This window comes from Larus michahellis, chromosome W (genome assembly GCF_964199755.1).
Source record: "Larus michahellis chromosome W, bLarMic1.1, whole genome shotgun sequence".
NCBI classification, from domain to species: domain Eukaryota; kingdom Metazoa; phylum Chordata; class Aves; order Charadriiformes; family Laridae; genus Larus; species Larus michahellis.
Window position 1 is genome coordinate 8,252,823 of NC_133929.1, and position 17,714 is coordinate 8,270,536.

Below are 17,714 nucleotides of genomic sequence, written 5' to 3' on the forward strand. Positions count from 1 at the left end.
CTAATCCAGTAGGAATCAGTTTGTCCTTTTGTCTGTGTGATAAGAGATGTTCTGCAAGCCTTTGCTGGAGCCTCTTTGTCTTAGTCATTCCCTTATCATGTCACCTCTGATGGAAACAGCTTTTCTCCTCTGCAAAAGCAATACCTGCCTTTCTTACATTAAGCATGCACGACTGGGAGGAGAATATGTAAATGACTTCTGGGAACTAATTAAGATATGTACGACTTTTTGAGAAATGTAGTTAATATGTAAATATTATGACCGTAAATATGTCTGCTCTGCGTTGCCAGACAGGCACACTTTGGAGGAGTAATCCCTGTGTGCCTCCAACGCTGCAGCTTTGCCAGTAAAGAATGCCTGCTTTCGAAGATTTTCAAATCAAGTCTTAGAGAGTTTTATTTGCTGCTTTTTACGGTATCAGGTGGTACCGTAATAATTTTTGTATATTCCTCTATCCATGTTATTGTTGTTGTTTTCCTCTTTCCTTTGCTGTTCTGTTAAACTGCCTTTGTCTCAACCCAAGAGTTTTGCCTTTTTCTTCCAATTCTTCCCCGGTGTGTGTGTGTGTGTGTGTGTGTCTCGTCCCACTCCCAGTAAAGAGGGAGGGTAAGTGACTTCAGATTCGTAAATTCTCAAGGGCGCGGACTAAGGTGAGATAAATCTCAAGGTCCATATAGAAACAATTATTAGCTTCACAAAATGGTTAGTATAGGTCTTAACAAGTCCACGATAATTGGTTAGGTATATAACAAATTATGGCAAGTGGTGGGGTATACATTGTGTCACTTAACAACAGGTATAGGACAACTTATGGAAGCGGTACTTAAGGTCATACTTAAGGTCGTTACTTCACAACTCTAACCGTTACTTAACAATTCTAAGAGAAAAGAGAAAGTGAGGGACAGAGAAAGGAAAAGACGAGAAAAAAGACAGAGAGAAAGAGATCACCGGTCTTGGTTCCAGCGTCTTTTTCAGGGAATCTTCCCAGGCATAATCTTCTTCTTTCTTGGAAAAATCTTCCCAGGCACGGTCTTCTTTCTTGGGAAGTATCTTCCCAGGCACTATCTTCTTCTTTTGTTTCTTCTTTGTTCCCCTCTCAGGGGCACTTATTTTCCCCTTTTATGTTTGCTGAATTAACATGGTCCACCCACCTTGCCGAGGACAGCCTCGTCTCAGGTTTCTCCCTTCTCCCAGGTGACGTGTAGCATGATTTGGGTGGAGAGATGAGTGCCATAGTCATACATGTTTAGCATGATCTCTATAATCTTCATTAGCATATGCAGGGGTGTGTGCTTTCATATGCATTTCACGGATAATGAAGCAAAGGTGACTCATTGGACACAATGGCCTTGAGAACTGAGAACTAGCAAGCTCACCACACGAGTGGCAGAACTATCCTGTCTTCACAAGACAGCTCTCCCACACTTTCAGGTGCCAGAAGTGTTAGCCTTATCAGTTCTTTGAAGGCCAGGCCTGCATTATTTATTTCCTTGTGAGTGTTTGAGGCATTCCACTGAAGGCTTGGAGGGCCTTCTGCCCCTCATCAGGGAATTTACTGTCCGTCCCTTACAGGGGGGGAGTTTGAGAGAGCAGCCATGTGGTTCTTTGTTGCTGTCTGAGGCTAAACCATGGCATTGTCTCCAGGTCACATTCATTCATGGTGTTATGCAGGCTGTTGATTTTAAGACATACATCTTCCTACAGAGACAACCTGCCAAGCCAAGGCTGTATTTGAACTGGCCCAGCTCGCGGGTCCCCAGGGAGGTTTGCTGGGCTCTGTAACAGGGGTCATGTTCGTCCTCCTCTGCAAATAAGACGCAGCTCCGTGGACTTGAGTGATTTTGGCCCTCCCTATATGTCCTGGTTTGAGATAAAACAAAACCAAATTTCTTTTCAGTAATTCTACTTTTCAGCTAAGCCTCTTCTGACTAACTGAACTCTCTGAAATTAACGGCGTATTCTTCAGACAGTAGTCTGCTTCCAGAGTGATAAGACCTGATTGTTTATAATTTATGCCAAGGAAAGGTATGCAGAGAGGCTCTTGCTTATACTTATTGCTATGACAACCAAGGTCAGCTAACTTTGTTATATGCTCCATTGTAGGGTCGGAAGCGGAAAAGCGTAGAGGGGTCCCACCTGCAGGGAGGAATGGACAGGACAGGTGACCCAAAACTGACCAACGGGGTATGCCATCCCATATGCATCACGCTCAGTATAAAAGCTGTGGGATCAAAGGGTCAGTCTCTTTTCTTCAATGGCTGACATCCAAGGAGGACCCTGTCTGTTCATCTGCCTTTGATCCTGATCCGTGTGTTCCTGACTCCAGCTCTGGAATCCAGTTCCCATCCAGCTCCCTGCGGGGAGATGCTCTTCCTTCTCTGAAGGGGAGAGAAGTAAAAGAGCATCTGTTCTTCATTTTAGTGCCCAGCGCAGCCCAAACCACGACACTATACCATGTCTGAAGTGGGCCCAATAGTGCCAGCCACACTCCTATGGCTGCTGGCTAATGACCTATAACTGGCACGTCATCAAAAGGAATATGACACCCTCCCTCACAGATGGTTTTTCTTAAGAGGTATTGGTCACCAACAGTGTCGAGAGTCAGGGCAAGTGACTAACACAGGACAAAAGGTCTATACAGACCTTCCTGAACTGTACTCCACCAAAACTATATTTATTCTTCTTATTTATTCATTGAAGCTATTTTTTTTCTTTCTTAATGATTTAAATGCTCATTCCAGGGAAGTTCTTTCAAACACATACCCAAAGGATTATTTTTCTAGAATCTGACCCCTGAAATGGCTAGCATCAACTAAGTATAAGCATGATGGAAAACAGCCCTTGAACTGTCAGTTGGTTATAATTCTAGGACTGAGCTGCCAGTGCTAATGTTGCCTTTTAATTCATTTTTATCTCAGAATACCTCCTATTATCATAGAATCACAGAATGGTTCGGGTTGGAAGGGACCTTAAAGATCATCTAGTTCCAACACCCCTGCCCTGGGCAGGGACACCTCCCACTAGACCAGGCTGCTCAAAGCCCCATCCAGCCTGGCCTTGAACACTTCCAGGGATGGGGCATCCACTTCTCTGGGCAGCCTGTTCCACTGCCTCACCACCCTCACAGTAAAGAATTTCTTCCTGATATCTAATCTAAATATCCCCTCTTTCAGTTTAAAACCATTACCCCTCATTTGCTCCACTCCCTGATAAAGAGTCCCTCCCCATCTCTCCTGTAGGCCCCCTTCAGGTACTGGAAGGCTGCTATAAGGTCTCCCCGGAGCCTTCTCTTCTCCAGGCTGAACAACCCCAACTTTCTCAGTCTGTCTTCAAAGGAAAGGTGCTCCAGCCCTCTGATCATCCTTGTGGCCCTCCTCTGGACCCATTCCAACAGGTCCATGTCCTTCTTATTCTATTCTATTGCTGCATCTGACGGTGGATTCGGTCTTTTTTTTCGTGTGTGCTTATGAAGAAATGGTGAATTACACTTGGCCGCTCGAGGGGCCTCGCGCAGGTTACTGCACGCCCACGGAGACCGCCCGGGCCCAGCCCTCACTGATCGCTATAGGGACGCTTCCACCGGGCAGGAGGGGAGGAGCGCAGAGCCCCGTACTCGCTCCCGGTGGTGCCGCCCAGGCTGGTGGCTTGGCGCATGCGCGCGATCGGGCTGCGTAGTCACGGCGTGCGCCTTATCCTCTGTCTCTGCGCCCTTGGGGTCTAGTCCGCGTTGCTTCTTCGCTAGACTCGTTATGGCTGATCCGCGCTTGAGGCAGATCAAGATCAAGACCGGCGTTGTGAGACGGTGAGTGCGCGAGCGTGAAGGAGGGGGAGCCGTTGGGAGAGGCTGAAGGTGGTCCCGCCGCTCCTGAGGGGGTGAGCGGAGAGCGGGTTCGCTCTGCTGAGAGCTCTGAGGGCAGTCACTGTCGCCCTGAGCAGGGAGGGGGCCCTGCGGCTGCCGCGGCACCCGGGAGCTCCACCGGGCCTAGCGGCAGAGCTGCGAATGGGGCTTCGTGCGCTGCCGGCCGTGCCTGCTGCGGGCCTGGGAGTTGTTGCACTGGGTCGTTTTGTGGTGGGATGGGGCTGCCGAGGTGTGCTGGAGGGTGGCCGTGGCACAAGTTCTACCATGGCTGCCGATTTCTTCCCCTTGCTCACCGTCATCAGGAAAAGACCTTTCTTTCTGAAACCGCAATTAAATGTTTCTTTTTTTTTGTCGCGCTGCTCCATTAGCGTACAGGGCAGTCTCGCCATATACCTCGCAGAGGCAGGAAATCTTACCTATTTTACCAAAACAAATGTTGAATGGGTTGTTTCTGATTCGATAGTTCACACAGCAAAATCGATGGTAATTTCAACACCTGAGTCTCAGTTTTGTCTAGTTTTAACACAGTCTTCCTTTTTAAGAAAAGTTGCAGTTTATCTATCTGAATCTCTCTTATGACTGTAAGCACAAGGTTTTGACATTAAATATTTGGTCACAGTGGGGTTTATTAAGGCTGCACCCTACTAAGACTGCACTGGCCAGGGATAGACAGGAATTAGTACGTGTGTCGGATCAGGATGTTAAATAGTCCAGTTTTGTACAATCAACTTTGTATTATGACTTATTTAAATTCAGTTAGTGAAAGACTAACAGTAAAACGGGTACGCTTTCTAATACCTGCTTAGCTTTTAAGGATTGGAATTCAAGACTAGAAAAGTAAAATGAATACAGGTTTATCATTATATTTATGCTAGATAAAACCCCTTTGAGTTCTCAAAACAAAACCAAAAAAACCCCAAACTTCGAAATGGGGAGCAGTTCTCAAGTACTGCTACAAGCAAGAAATTGATTATATGATTGTAAGGTCCTGTTTCCTATCACTGCATGGGGCGTGCAAATCATGAACTTGTGTGTTATTTTAAAGCTAGAATGTTTTAGTGTGGTCTGATTGAGTGGCTTGGTGACTGCTTCTTGCTTTGGGTCCCTTTCATGACCTGTGTTACGGTTACTAACTTTTCTGGACAGGAACATTGTAAATGTTCTCTTCACGTTTGTAAGTGGATGGTGATTTGTGTCAGCTTTTGTAGACAAAGTATTCTGAGGTGTGGAAAAACTAGACTTACTTAGGTTAACATTTTTTTCAATCTCTGTATACTTTCTGTCAGCCAAAAGTATAATTTATTGGTGTCTAGATACTTTTGAGAAAACTGTTGTATCTATGTGTTGGGTTTGTGTGGCAAGCTTTTTGGAGCAGAGGAGGGGGCTATAGGGGTGGCTTCTGTGAGAAGATGCCAGAAGCTGCCCCCATGTCCGATAGAGCCAATGCCAGCCGGCTCCAAGATGAACCCGCTGCTGGCCAAGGCTGAGCCAATTACCAATGGTGGTAGTGCCTCTGAGATAACATATTTAAGAAGGGGAAAAAAACCTGCTGCGCAACAGCAGCCAGAAGAGAGGAGTGAGAATATGTGAGAGCAACAACTCTGCAGACACCAAGGTCAGCGAAGGAAGAGGAGGAGGTGCTCCAGGTGCCAGAGCAGAGATTCTCCTGTAGCCTGAGGTTAAGACCATGGTGAAGAAGTAGGTTGTTCCCCTGCAGCCCATGGAGGTTAATGGTGGAGCAGGTATCCTCTCTGCAGCCCGTGGAGGACCCCGTGCCAGAGCAGGTGGATGTGTCCAAAGGAGGCTGTGACCCTGTGGAGAGCCCATCCTGAAGCAGGCTCCTGGCAGGACCTGTGGACCCATGGAGAGAGGAGCCCACGCTGGAGCAGGTCTTCTGGCAGGACCTGTGACCCCATGGGGGTCTGGAGGTCTATTTCTGAAGGACTGCACCCCGTGGAAAGGACCCATGCTGGAGCAGTTTGCAAAGAACTGCAGCCCATGGGAAGGACCTATGTTGGAGAAAGTTGTGGAGGACTGTCTCCTGTGGGTGGGACAGGGGGCTGGAGCAGGGGAAGAGTGTGAGGAGGAAGGAGCGAGAGAGACAAGGGATTTTAAGATTTATTTTTATTTCTCATCACCCTACTCTGATTTTGATTTGTAATAAATTAAATTAATTTCCCTGAGTTGAGTCTGTTTGGCCTGTGATGGTAACTGCTGAGTCATCTTTCCTTGTCCTTATATCGACCCATAAGCCTTTAGTCATATTTTCTTTCCCCTGTCCAGTTGAGGAAGGGGAGCAATTGAACAGCTTGGTGGGCACCTGACATCCAGCCAGGGTCAACCCACCATAATCTAATAAGACACAATTTTACTTTTGTAGAACTTGTAATTTGTGGAAGTTTCTGTACTGACTTATTGCTGTTGTTTGATAGTTTTACTGAGAGAACTGTTCTCTCAGTTTTACTGAGAGAACTGTTCTGAGAGAACTGCGTGCACTTAAGATGACCATTGCTTAATAATAAAAAATCATCACAAAAGTTACCTGAACAAGCTTTTTCTTCATGTTTATAGTCTGGGAAACAGAGGGGGAAAGTCTACGCTAGGCAATGTGTGCAGATCCTGTTCAGAGCTGGTGCAGGCCTGCACGTTCACATGGTGAATGCTGTACCATGTGGCTATGTCCCCTGGGCCTGGGAGTGGTTTGATGATGCTAGTGTGGAGCTAGCTTGGCATCTGTATACCACTGACTGTTCTTAGTGCTTCTAGCTTTGAAATTAGCTTGCACATTCTTTGTCTGAATTTCTCTGCTGCTGCAGTTTAAGTGAGTCTGAGAGCTGAGAACAAGAGATTAGTAGTGTTGTTACCCTGTGTGAGCAATTTCTTTTCCGCTTATTATGGCTCTTCTGTTTGTTCACTTGATTTATGGAAATCCATGGATGCTGGTTTTGATTTTGTTTCAAGTTTGCTGCATCCAAGTTACAGAGTAGGTTGCTTAAATTCCCACTGGATATTAGTTCAGTTACAATGGTACTAACACAATTCAAATTATATACAGTCAAAATTAATAGACACAAAGCTTCTAATGTTTCTACTTTGTTTCTTATGGCACCCTTTCCCTGATGTTATACTCACCTTTTTGCTGTCCCTCTGGGTCCTAATGTGAGAAACGTTCCTTAGCCAATAACAACGGCTCAGGCAGTGAACGATACGAAGCACAATTTATTTGAACATTCTTGCAAGAATGGGTGACCTAGCAAGTAGGCACACCTTCAGTTCTTGAAACACACCTTTTTATTTCCTAATCCCGGCTGAATTTTTCCCTCCCCTGTTTCCCACTGGTTAGGTACTCCAGGGTTCACAGTGTGCCCGAGGTGCCTAAAATCCTTCCCGCATGTCCTGCCTCTGTTTACTTCTCTTTATGCTACACCTAAAGGGATTATCTGACTAGTTTATTTCTTTCCTTTTTGGTAAAAAAAAAAAACTGCTCAATGTCATTAGCCCTGGTTAAATGTTTGACTACCCTTCTAGTCACTAATCCAGTAGGAATCAGTTTGTCCTTTTGTCTGTGTGATAAGAGATGTTCTGCAAGCCTTTGCTGGAGCCTCTTTGTCTTAGTCATTCCCTTATCATGTCACCTCTGATGGAAACGGCTTTTCTCCTCTGCAAAAGCAATACCTGCCTTTCTTAGACTAAGGCCACTGGCTAAATTTGGTAGTGGGGAGGGGACAAATTCAAGCAAGTCATCACCGTCTCAAATCCTTTGCTGAGGGGAATATGATGTTGATGGTTTTGTGCTTCTCTGAGTCTGTATATAGAAATGCATATAAAAATCCATATTTTAGTTTTTTTTTTTATTGCTTCACACTCAACACTTTATCTGAATTTACTGTGTATGGTGTGTTGCATGTGTCAAATAGTATTTCTTTGTTATCCTAAAACTGGTTTTACCTGTTTCTCAGGGTTGCATTTCTTTGATGAACAGTGCTTGACTACTGATGATTTGTTTTTTTATAGCACTGGGGCATTTTGGTATCTTCCTGTGGCTGTGTTTTTCAAGGACTCTACTATCACTCCATGCTCTTGCTCTCATCAGATTTGATCGTTTAGACTGCATTTTTATTCTAAATCAGAGATAGTTCATTCTTGTTAGTAACAAAAATCAATACAGCAGTTATACCACACGGTTGTACAAAGCTGAGCAAAAACTAAAACAAAGTAGGTAATTTGAAAAGGAGGCTAAGGGGGGACCTTATAGCTCTCTACAGCTACCCGAAAGGAGGTTGTAGAGAGGTGGGGATTGGTTTCTTCTCCGAAGTACCAAGCGATAGGACAAGAGGAAACAGCCTCAAGTTGTGCCAGGGGAGGTTTAGATTGGATATTAGGAAAAAACTCTTCACCGAAAGGATTATCAAACATTGGAACAGGCTGCCCAGGGAAGTGGTGGAATCACCATCCCTGGAGGTATTTAAAAGATGTGTAGATGTGGTGCTTAGGGACATGGTTTAGTGGTGGTTTTGGCAGTGTTAGGTTGATGGTTGGACTTGATGATCTTAAAGGTCCCTTCCAACTTAGATTATTCTATGAATTGTTACCTAGTCATAATGTTGTCTCAAAGCGGGGTCACTTACCTGGCTTGCAGAGGCCAATATACACACAGAGTAGAGGTATTATTTATTTAAATCATTTCTGCAGAGATGGGTTCTAGGTGGTAATCCACAAAGCTAGCACACCGGCCTACAGTCTCCTCGGAATATTTATACAGTTCAAAACACAGAAATACACATCCTCAATTATAATTACCGGTTAGTACCTTATCTTAACAGTTTCTATTGGTTAGTACAGTCTCTCACTTTCATTTAAAGTTACAAGGTCCTTTAATTGATGTGTGCGTGCCCCAGCGCTGTGGGGGGGTAGTCCAATTCAGTCTCGAGTTGGTGGTCACAATCTCCCACTGCCACCTTTACCTTTCCCCCAGTTATGGCAAATTTTGGTTGACTTTATGCTTTATCCAGCAGCTGTCTGGTTTTCAACCGGTTTCAGTGCTTTCTGTGGAGGCATGTTCCCTTATTATCAGCCTTCTGTTCTTCTTCAAGGGTATATTCATTAATAAGGCATTTATTGTTTATACCAAGTGTCTGGTTTCACAGGGCCTTGTAACCTTTTTACAGCTCTTTATTCTTACTTAATGAGAGATTCTACCTTCTAAAATATATTCTAACTTTTTAAAAGTACATTCTACCTTTTTAAAGTACATCAATAATATATAAACAGCTGCTTTGTTCTTAGCTTGAAAAAAGCAATGAGTTAGGTAACTGATGAGAAAAGAATGGGCTACAGCAGATGATTAAAAAAAAAAAGAGACAAATGAAGTGTCAAAAAAATTCAATACATCCTGATGGTTCTTGACCCTTATCTTTTTATATATACTCTTATAGCCTGAGCATTGAACATGCTTGAAAATCAGAATTACAGGCTAAATTCAATGCACTTTTCTAAACTGCAAATTCAGAAAAAAACTAAGGAAAATTAATTGAAGTGTTAAGACAGTCACTTTATGGCATGTTTAATAAGCCTCTGCATGAGTCCTCTTACACACCAGGAATAAATACCTATATAGTTGCTCTAGTCCCAAATGAGCAGACAATATTAACGTTCCTAAGTTGACTCAAGTCACATGCACACCCACTGTAGTACAGAACTAGACTTATAGTTGGAGAAGGAAGGGTGGAGTGGGACAGAGCCACACCTCTTGCATCTGTGTGCAACTATCACAGAAGTGGGAGCTGCTGCTGTATCATCTCCCCCACAGGGAGTGTAAGATAATATTCCTTTATATATATATAAAACCCCATAAAAATAAAAGTTACCTTTTATTTTTGGAGGAGGGATGGGGCCTCCACCACCTCTCTGGGCAACCTGTTCCAGTGTCCCACCACCCTCATTGTAAAGAACTTCTTCCTGATGTCTAATCTAAACCTACCCTGCTCTAGTTTAAAACCATTGCCCCTCGTCCTATCGCTACATGCCCTTGCAAACAGCCCCTCCCCAGCTTTCTTGTAGGCCCCCTTCAGGTACTGGAAGGCCGCTATAAGGTCTCCCTGGAGCCTTCTCTTCTCCAGGCTGAACAACCCCAACTCTCTCAGCCTGTCTTCGTAGGAGAGGTTGTGGATACTTTACTTACTTTCATGCTTCTTATGTTGTGATGTATCAATGAAAGAAATTTGAACTAGCAGTGGGGAGAACCATTTGCTTTTTCTGACAAATCGGATAGCCAGGCTCGTGGTGATTGCATGCTTTGATTAGCCAATCTTTCAAAAAAGTAGATTTGATGAGCATGAATAAGGTTTGCTGTACTTGTGGCTTATGTCCTAACAAGCAGTGCTTCTGTTTAATCACTTCAAAGTGAGGATCAGAGATAACATCGGTGCATTACTTGATGAGGTTTGGTCACCTCACAAATAGGGATGTAGACAAAGCAGAGATGTTTAATGCCCTTTTCACCTGTCTTTAACACCCATGATGGGCCCTGGTACCCCCAGAGCCCTGTCTTTGGAAGACCGTGATTAGGGTGATGATGAACTCCCAGCTGACCCTGAACTTGTTCAAGATTTGCTGCTTCAGCTGGATGCGCATAAGTCTATGGGGCCCAATGGGATTCATCCCAGGGTACTGAAAGAGCTGGCCGATGTCATTGTGGGACCTCTCTCCATTATTTTTCAATGGTCTTGGGAATCTGCAGAGGTCCCAGTTGACTGGAAGCTGGCAAATGTTGTCCCAATTTTCAAGAAGGGTAAGAAGGAAGACCCTGGTAATTACAGGCCTGTCAGTCTCACTTCAGTGCCTGGTAAAATTATTGAGAAGGTTATTCTGGGAGTTATTGAAAAACACTTGAGAGACAATGCAAGCATTGGTCACAGCCAGCATGGGTTCATGAGGGGGAAGCCCTGCTTAACTAACTTAATTTCCTTTTATGACAAAGTCACCCATCTAGTAGATCGAGGGAAGCAAGTAGATATGGGTTATTACAATTTTAGCAAGGCTTTTGATTCTGTCTCTCACAGTATCCTTCTGGACAAAATGTCCAGCATACAGCTAGACAAGCCCATAATACGATGGGTGAGCAATTGGCTGATGGGTCAGACTCTAAGAGAGTAAATGGGGTTACATCAGGCTAGCGGCCAGTCACCAGTGGGGTTCCCCAGAGCTCGGTTTTAGGGCCAGTGCTCTTTAATGTTTTTATAAATGATCTGGATGCAGGAGTCGAATGTACATTAAGTAAGTTTGCCAATGATACTAAACTAGGAGGAGCTGTGGACTCCCTCGAGATTAGAGAGGCCTTACAGAGAGATCTGGATAGACTAGAGAGCTGGGAAATCACCAACCATATGAAATTTAATAAGAGCAAGTGACAGATTCTGCACCTGGGAAGGGGTAATCCTGTTTATACATACAAATTGGGGGACAAGAAGCTGGAGAGCAGCCCCACGGAAAGAGATCTGGGGGTTTGGGTTGATGGCAAGTTGAATATGAGTCAACAGTATGCCCTGGCAGCCAAAAGGGCCAATTGGGTCCTGGGGTACATCAAGCACAGCATAGCTATCTGGTCAAAGGAGGTGATTGTCCCCCTCTACACTGTACTGGTGCGGCCCCACCTCGAGTACTGTGTGCAGTGTTGGGTGCCTCAATATAAGAAGGACATCAAACTACTAGAGTGTGTCCAGAGGAGGGTGACCAAGATGGTGAAAGGTCTCAAGGTCAAGACTTATGAAGAGAGGCTGAGGTCACTTCCTTTGTTCAGCTTGGAGAAGAGAAGGCTGAGTGACCTCTTTGCAGTCTACAACTTCAAGAGGGGCAGTGGAGGGGGAGGTGCTGATCTCCTCTCTGGTGAGCAGCTGTCCTGGTTTGGGGTGGAGCAGAGCCAACTTCCTGTTGAATGAGAGAGGCTCTTGCTTATACTTGTTGCTGTAGCAACCAGGGTCAGCTGACTTGGTTGTTTACCCTGTGGAAGGGTTGCACCTGTGGGGAGGAGTGGACAGGTGACCCAAACTGACCAACAGGGGTATTCTATCCCATCTGCCCCATGCTCAGTGTAAAAGCTGAGGGATCAAAGGGTCAGTTATTCTTCGATGGCTCTCTTTCTTCAATGACTGATGTCTGAGGAAGACCCTGTCTGCTTGTCTGCCTTTGATCCTGATCAGTGTGTTCTGGAATCCAGTTTCCATTCATTGCCGAGTAATGTCTGGGACTTCCCCAGTGTCTGCTGGTGACATCTTCCTGGGAACTTGATGTGGTTTTGTGCATATTGTATCTATTTCATTATTTCCTTTTGTATTTTATCGTTAATATTTCATTAAAGTAGTTTTAGTTTTTTTCTAAACTCATAACTCTGTTTGTCTCTCCTCTTCCTCTCCTTGGAGCAAGAGGTGGGGGAGAGCATCTGCTGTCTTGTCATTGGCCAATCTGGCCTAAACTATGACAGCGGTGATAGAACATGTGGAAATGGAATGAAGCTATGTCAGGGGAAGTTCAGATTGGACATTAGGAAAAGGCTCTTCACTGAGAGGGTGGTCTGTCACTGGAACGGGCTCACCAGGGAAGTGGTCATGGCACCAAGCCTGTCAAGAATTCAAGGACTGTCTGGACAATGCTCTTAGTCATATGGTTTAGTTCTAGGTAGTCCTGAGAAGGGCAGGGAGTTGGACTCAATGATCCTTATGGGTCCCTTCAAACTTGAGATATTCTGTGATTCAAAATAGTCTTACTTTTAGTAAATCCAAAATCAGACAACCTGCTGGATAGTGAGGGAATTGATTGGGGGGGTGGGGAGAAAAAACAAACCTACTTTTAAAAATATTTTTTACTCATTTCAGATTGGCAGTGGTTTTAAAAACTCCTGTGAACAAAGTAATTTGAGGCATGTGAAAATAGCACTGACATTTGCCCATAGTTTCCATATGATTAAATGGAAGTGACATCGGTAGATTAGAATGAGACTAAGACAATTCACATTGCAATTGTTAGTTAAGCTTTAACAATCTTTTAATGCTCTTGTTTAAATGTGGATGACGTACCATAATTACAAATCTACATGCCTTGATTATAGAATTTTATGTCATGAACCTGGGGGAAAATGTACTGATTTTTGTGAAGCAGCAGCTCTTTTTTAAAACCACCTTTCTAAAACTATGGAATCTTCCTAAGATGTTCTTTTGCCTGTAGCGCTAGCGTTGATACTTTTTTTTTTTCTCTCTGTAAAATATCCTCACATTGCAAAGCAACTTATGCTGTTATGTTTTTTTATTATTCCCCCCCAAGTACAGAAAGTTCTGCGAGTTACACAAAACTGTTGGTTTCATTTAAAATATAAATATAAACAAGTATTTTAAATTTTAATTATTTTACTAGTGAGTTGGGGATACATTTTGTGCAAGGGAAGTATGAAATACTGCAGAGAATGCAGATATTCCTTTTGCTGTATGGTAACTATTGCGAAATCAAGCACAAAACTAGCTAATTTTCTTGGTCACTCAAGAAACTTGCCATTTCTGGTGTAAATCACAAATTTTCTCAGTCTTCTCTCCACCATATCACTTTCTTCATAAAATCATAGAATGGTTTGGGTTGGAAGGGACCTTAAAGATCATCTAGTTCCAATCCCCTGCTGTGGGCAGAGACACCTCCCACTAGACCAGGCTGCTCAAAGCCTCACCCAACCTGGCCTTGAACACCTCCAGGGGTGGGGCATTGACAACTTCCCTGGGCAACCTGTTCCAGTGTCTCACCACCCTCACAGTAAAGAATTTCTTCCTGATATCCAATCCAAATCTCCCCTCTTTAAGTTTAAAACCATTGCCCCTTGTCCTATCATTACACTCCCTGATAGAGAGTCCCTCCCCATCCTTCCTGTAGGCCCCCTTCAGGTACCGGAAGGCTGCTATAAAGTCTCCCCATAGCCTTCTCTTCTCCAGGCTGAACAACTCCAACTCTCTCAGCCTGCCTTCAAAGGAAAGGTGCTCCAGCCCTCTGATCATCATCTTACTTGTTTTTGATTAGCTATGGGTACTGGTCCTGATTCTTACCATCAATATATTGATAAGAAACTCATGTCTCCTTTCTTTATTCTCATTATAATTAGAAGATTGTATGCAACGACTGCTTGTTAGTTCAGTTAATGGGAAGGGCTGGGATATCCTTTATTATAGGAGTATTGGGGAATGATCTGCAGAGCTGCTCAGCTATACTGAGTCATCATGATAAAGCTATTTAATGTTTACACTGCACATCCAAGAGCGCAGGGATTCAGGTAGGTTGAATATATTGCATGCACTGTTGGATACATGTTGACAAACCTTTTATACCTTTTCCCACAGCATTCTGCTGGAGAAACTGGCTGATCATGGTTTGGATGGGCATATGCTTTGCTGGGTAAAAAACTGTCTGGATGGCCAGGCCCAAAGAGTGGTGGTGAATGGAGTTAAATCCAGTGAGTGGCCGGTCACAAGTAGTGTTCCCCAGGGCTCAGTACTGGGGCTGGTTCTCCTTAATATCTTATCAATGACCTGGATGAGGAGATCAAGTGCAGCCTCAGTAAGTTTGCAGCCGACACCAAGTTGGGCAGGAGTGTTGATCTGCCTGAGGGTAGGAAGGCTCTACAGAGGGACCTGGACAGGCTAGATCGATGGTCCAAGGCCAATGGTATGAGATTCAACAAAGCCAAGTGCTGGGTCCTGCACTTGGGTCACAACAACCCCATGCAATGCTACAGGCTTGGAGAAGAGTGGCTGGAGAGCTGCCTGGCAGAAAAGGACCTGGGGGTGTTGGTCAACTGCTGGCTGAATATGAGCCAGCAGTGTGCCCAGGTGGCCAAGAAGGCCAACAGCATCCTGGCCTGTATCAAGAATAGTGTGGCCAGCAGGACCAGGAAAGTGATTGTCCCCCTGTACTTAATACTGGTGAAGCTGCACCTCAAATGCTGTGTTTGGTTTTGGGCCCCTCACAAGAAAGACATTGAGGTGCTGGAGTGTGTCCAGAGAAGGTCAATGAAGCTGGTGAGAGGTCTGGAGCACAAGTCTTATGAGGAGTGGCTGAGGGAGCTGGTGTTGTTTAGCCTGGAGAAAAGGAGGCTGAGGGGAGACCTTATTGCTCTCTACAACTACCTGAAAGGAGGTGGGTGTCAGTCTCTTCTTCCAAGTAACAGGTGATAGGACAAGAGGAAACGGCCTCAAGTTGCGCCAGGGGAGGTTTAGACTAGATAGTAAGAAAAATTTCTTCACTGAAAGGGTTGTCAAACATTGGAACGGGCTGCCTAGGGAAGTGGTTGAGTTGCTGTCCCTGGAGGTATTTAAGAGGTGTAGATGTGGTGCTTAGGTTTAGTGGTGGACTTGGCAGTGCCAGGTTAACGGTTGGATTCGATGATCTTAAGGGTCTTTTCCAACCTAAATGACTCTCTGATTCTATAACTCTGTATCCAAATTAAATACCCTGTCTCAGAGTGTAGGAGGACTGTGCAGCTCTTGTCTAGGATTGTCACCAGCTCAGTCCTGGAGTCTTAACAGTGCAGCCTGTAAACTTGGGTTCAGTGCTAGCCAAATGTGGTTGTTGTGGTCCAGAGCTACTTTCATACATCCGAAGCACTTTCTGTAGTGCTTGTGGTGTGAGGATTGGATACAGAAAGTCCAAAGTTGGCCCTGCATTTGAAGGCTGCTTCAGTCTTCTAGACTTAGTAATTTAGTCTCTGTCTAATAAAAACTGTTTTATGTGAACTGGTTGAGAAAAGTGCACACCTGCATTTACACAGTGCTATCTGAATTAACATCTGTGGCATCCATAGTCACCAAGCTAGATAATTAGTTTAAGGGCAATTGTAAGTTGACTCTAGTCTCCAGAAACAAAACTACTTGTTTTAAGGGGTTCCTACTTCCCTATGTTTTTCAATGCATTCTTACTTTCAAACTTCAGGAAATACCACGCAGTACCTGCACTTGTGGGGGAGCATGCCAGTGTTCTGAGAGCCAGAAGGCCTACCACCCCTCAAGGGTGAAAACTACACGCACAACTCCCTCTCTGAAATGCTTATACACCAATGCACGCAGCATGGGGAATAAGCAGGAAGAGCTGGAGATCTGTGTGCAGTCGCAGGGCAACGATCTCATTGCAATTACTGAGATGTGGTGGGATAGCTCACATGACTGGAATGCTGTCACGGATGGTTATGTCCTTGTCAGAAAAGACAGGCCAGCGAGGCAAGGTGGTGGAGTTGCTCTTTATGTGAGAGAGCATCTGGAATGCATTGAGCTCTCCCTGGGGGCGGATGAAGAGAGGGTTGAGAGCTTATGGGTAAGGATATATGAGGGACGTTGTTGTGGGTGTTTATTACAGGCCACCTGATCAGGATGGGGAAGCTGATGAGGCTTTCCACAGACAGCTGAAGGTAGCCTCACAATCACAGGCCTTGGTTCTCATGGGGGACTTCAATCACCCCAATATCTGCTGGGAAGACCCCACAGCCAGGCACACACAGTCCAGGAGGCTCCTCCAGTGCATTGATGACAACTTTTTGACACAGGTGGTGCAGGAGGCAACAAGGAGAGGAGCACTCCTGGACCTGGTACTGACAAACACAGAGGGACTGGTGGAGGACATGAAGGTTGGGGGCACCCTAGGCTGTAGTGATCATGAAATGATAGAGTTCAGGATCATGGGCAATATTCACAAAACAACAAGTAGGATTGCAACCTTGGACTTCAGGAGGGCTAACTTTGACCTCTTCAAGAAACTGCTTGGAGAGATCCCGTGGGCTAGGGCTCTGGAAGGCAAGGGGGCTCAAGAGAGCTGGTTGGTATTCAAAGACCACTTCCTCCAAGCTCAGGATCGGTGCATCCCTAAGAGCAAGAAATTGGGCAAGGGACGCAGGAGACCTGCGTGGTTGAGCAGGGAGCTTCTGAAAAAGCTCAAGTGGAAGAAGGACGTTTACAGTAAGTGGAAGAAGGGACTGACCCCTTGGGAAGATGACAAGAATGCTGCCAGAGCTTACAGGGATAAAACGACGAAAACCAAGGCCTCCTTGGAATTAAACCTGTCAAGGGATGTTCAAGGTTAACAGGAAGGGCTTTTTCAAGCATATCAGAGGCAAAAGGAAAACTAGAGAAAATGTGGGCCCACTGTTGAATGAGACAGGAGCCATGGTGACAGAAGATGCGGAGAAGGCGGAGTTACTGAATGCCTTCTTTGCTTTGGTCGTTACTGCTTGGCTCAGCCCTCAGGAGTCCCAGACTTTGGAGAAAGTAACAGGGAAAGTCTAGATGAAGGAATCATAGAATCTTCATGGTTGGAAAGGACCTTTGAGATCACTGAGTGCGCGCGCACACACACACACACAAACAAACAAACAAACCCACAAAAACCCCCCACAAACAACCAACCTACAATCTCTGCCACTAGAGCATGCCCTGAAGTGCCAAATTTAGACGTTTCTTAAATACCTCTAGGGATGGTGACTCAACCACCTCCCTGGGCAGGCCGTTCCAGTGCCTGACCACTCTTTCAGTACAGTAATTCTTCCTAATATCTAATCTAAACCTCCCCTGCTGCAACTTCAGACCATTCCCTCTGGTCCTGTCATTATTCACCTGGGAGAAGAGGCCAACACCCACCTCTCTCCAACCTCCTTTCAGGTAGTTGTAGAGGGCAATGAGGTCTCCCCTCAGCCTCCTCTTCTCCAAGCTAAACATGCCCAGCTCCCTCAGCCTCTCCTCATATGACTTGGTCTCCAGACCCCTCACCAGCCTGGTAGCTCTCCTCTGGACATGCTCCAGCACCTCAATGTCCCTCTTGTACAGAGGGGCCCAGAACTGAA

The 17,714-nt window shown here is 45.1% G+C and overlaps 1 protein-coding gene across 1 annotated transcript in view; it reads left to right on the forward strand.

The window, feature by feature from the left end:
• Positions 1-3,651: 3,651 nt before the first annotated feature.
• The window catches only part of LOC141735629 (tubulin-specific chaperone A), a 64,953-nt gene continuing 50,890 nt past the window's right edge, over positions 3,652-17,714 (forward strand). Inside the window, exon 1 of the mRNA XM_074568678.1 lies at positions 3,652-3,802. Within this exon, the coding sequence (XP_074424779.1) occupies positions 3,750-3,802 (53 nt within the window). The 5' untranslated portion in view covers positions 3,652-3,749. The remainder of the gene's footprint in view (positions 3,803-17,714) is intronic.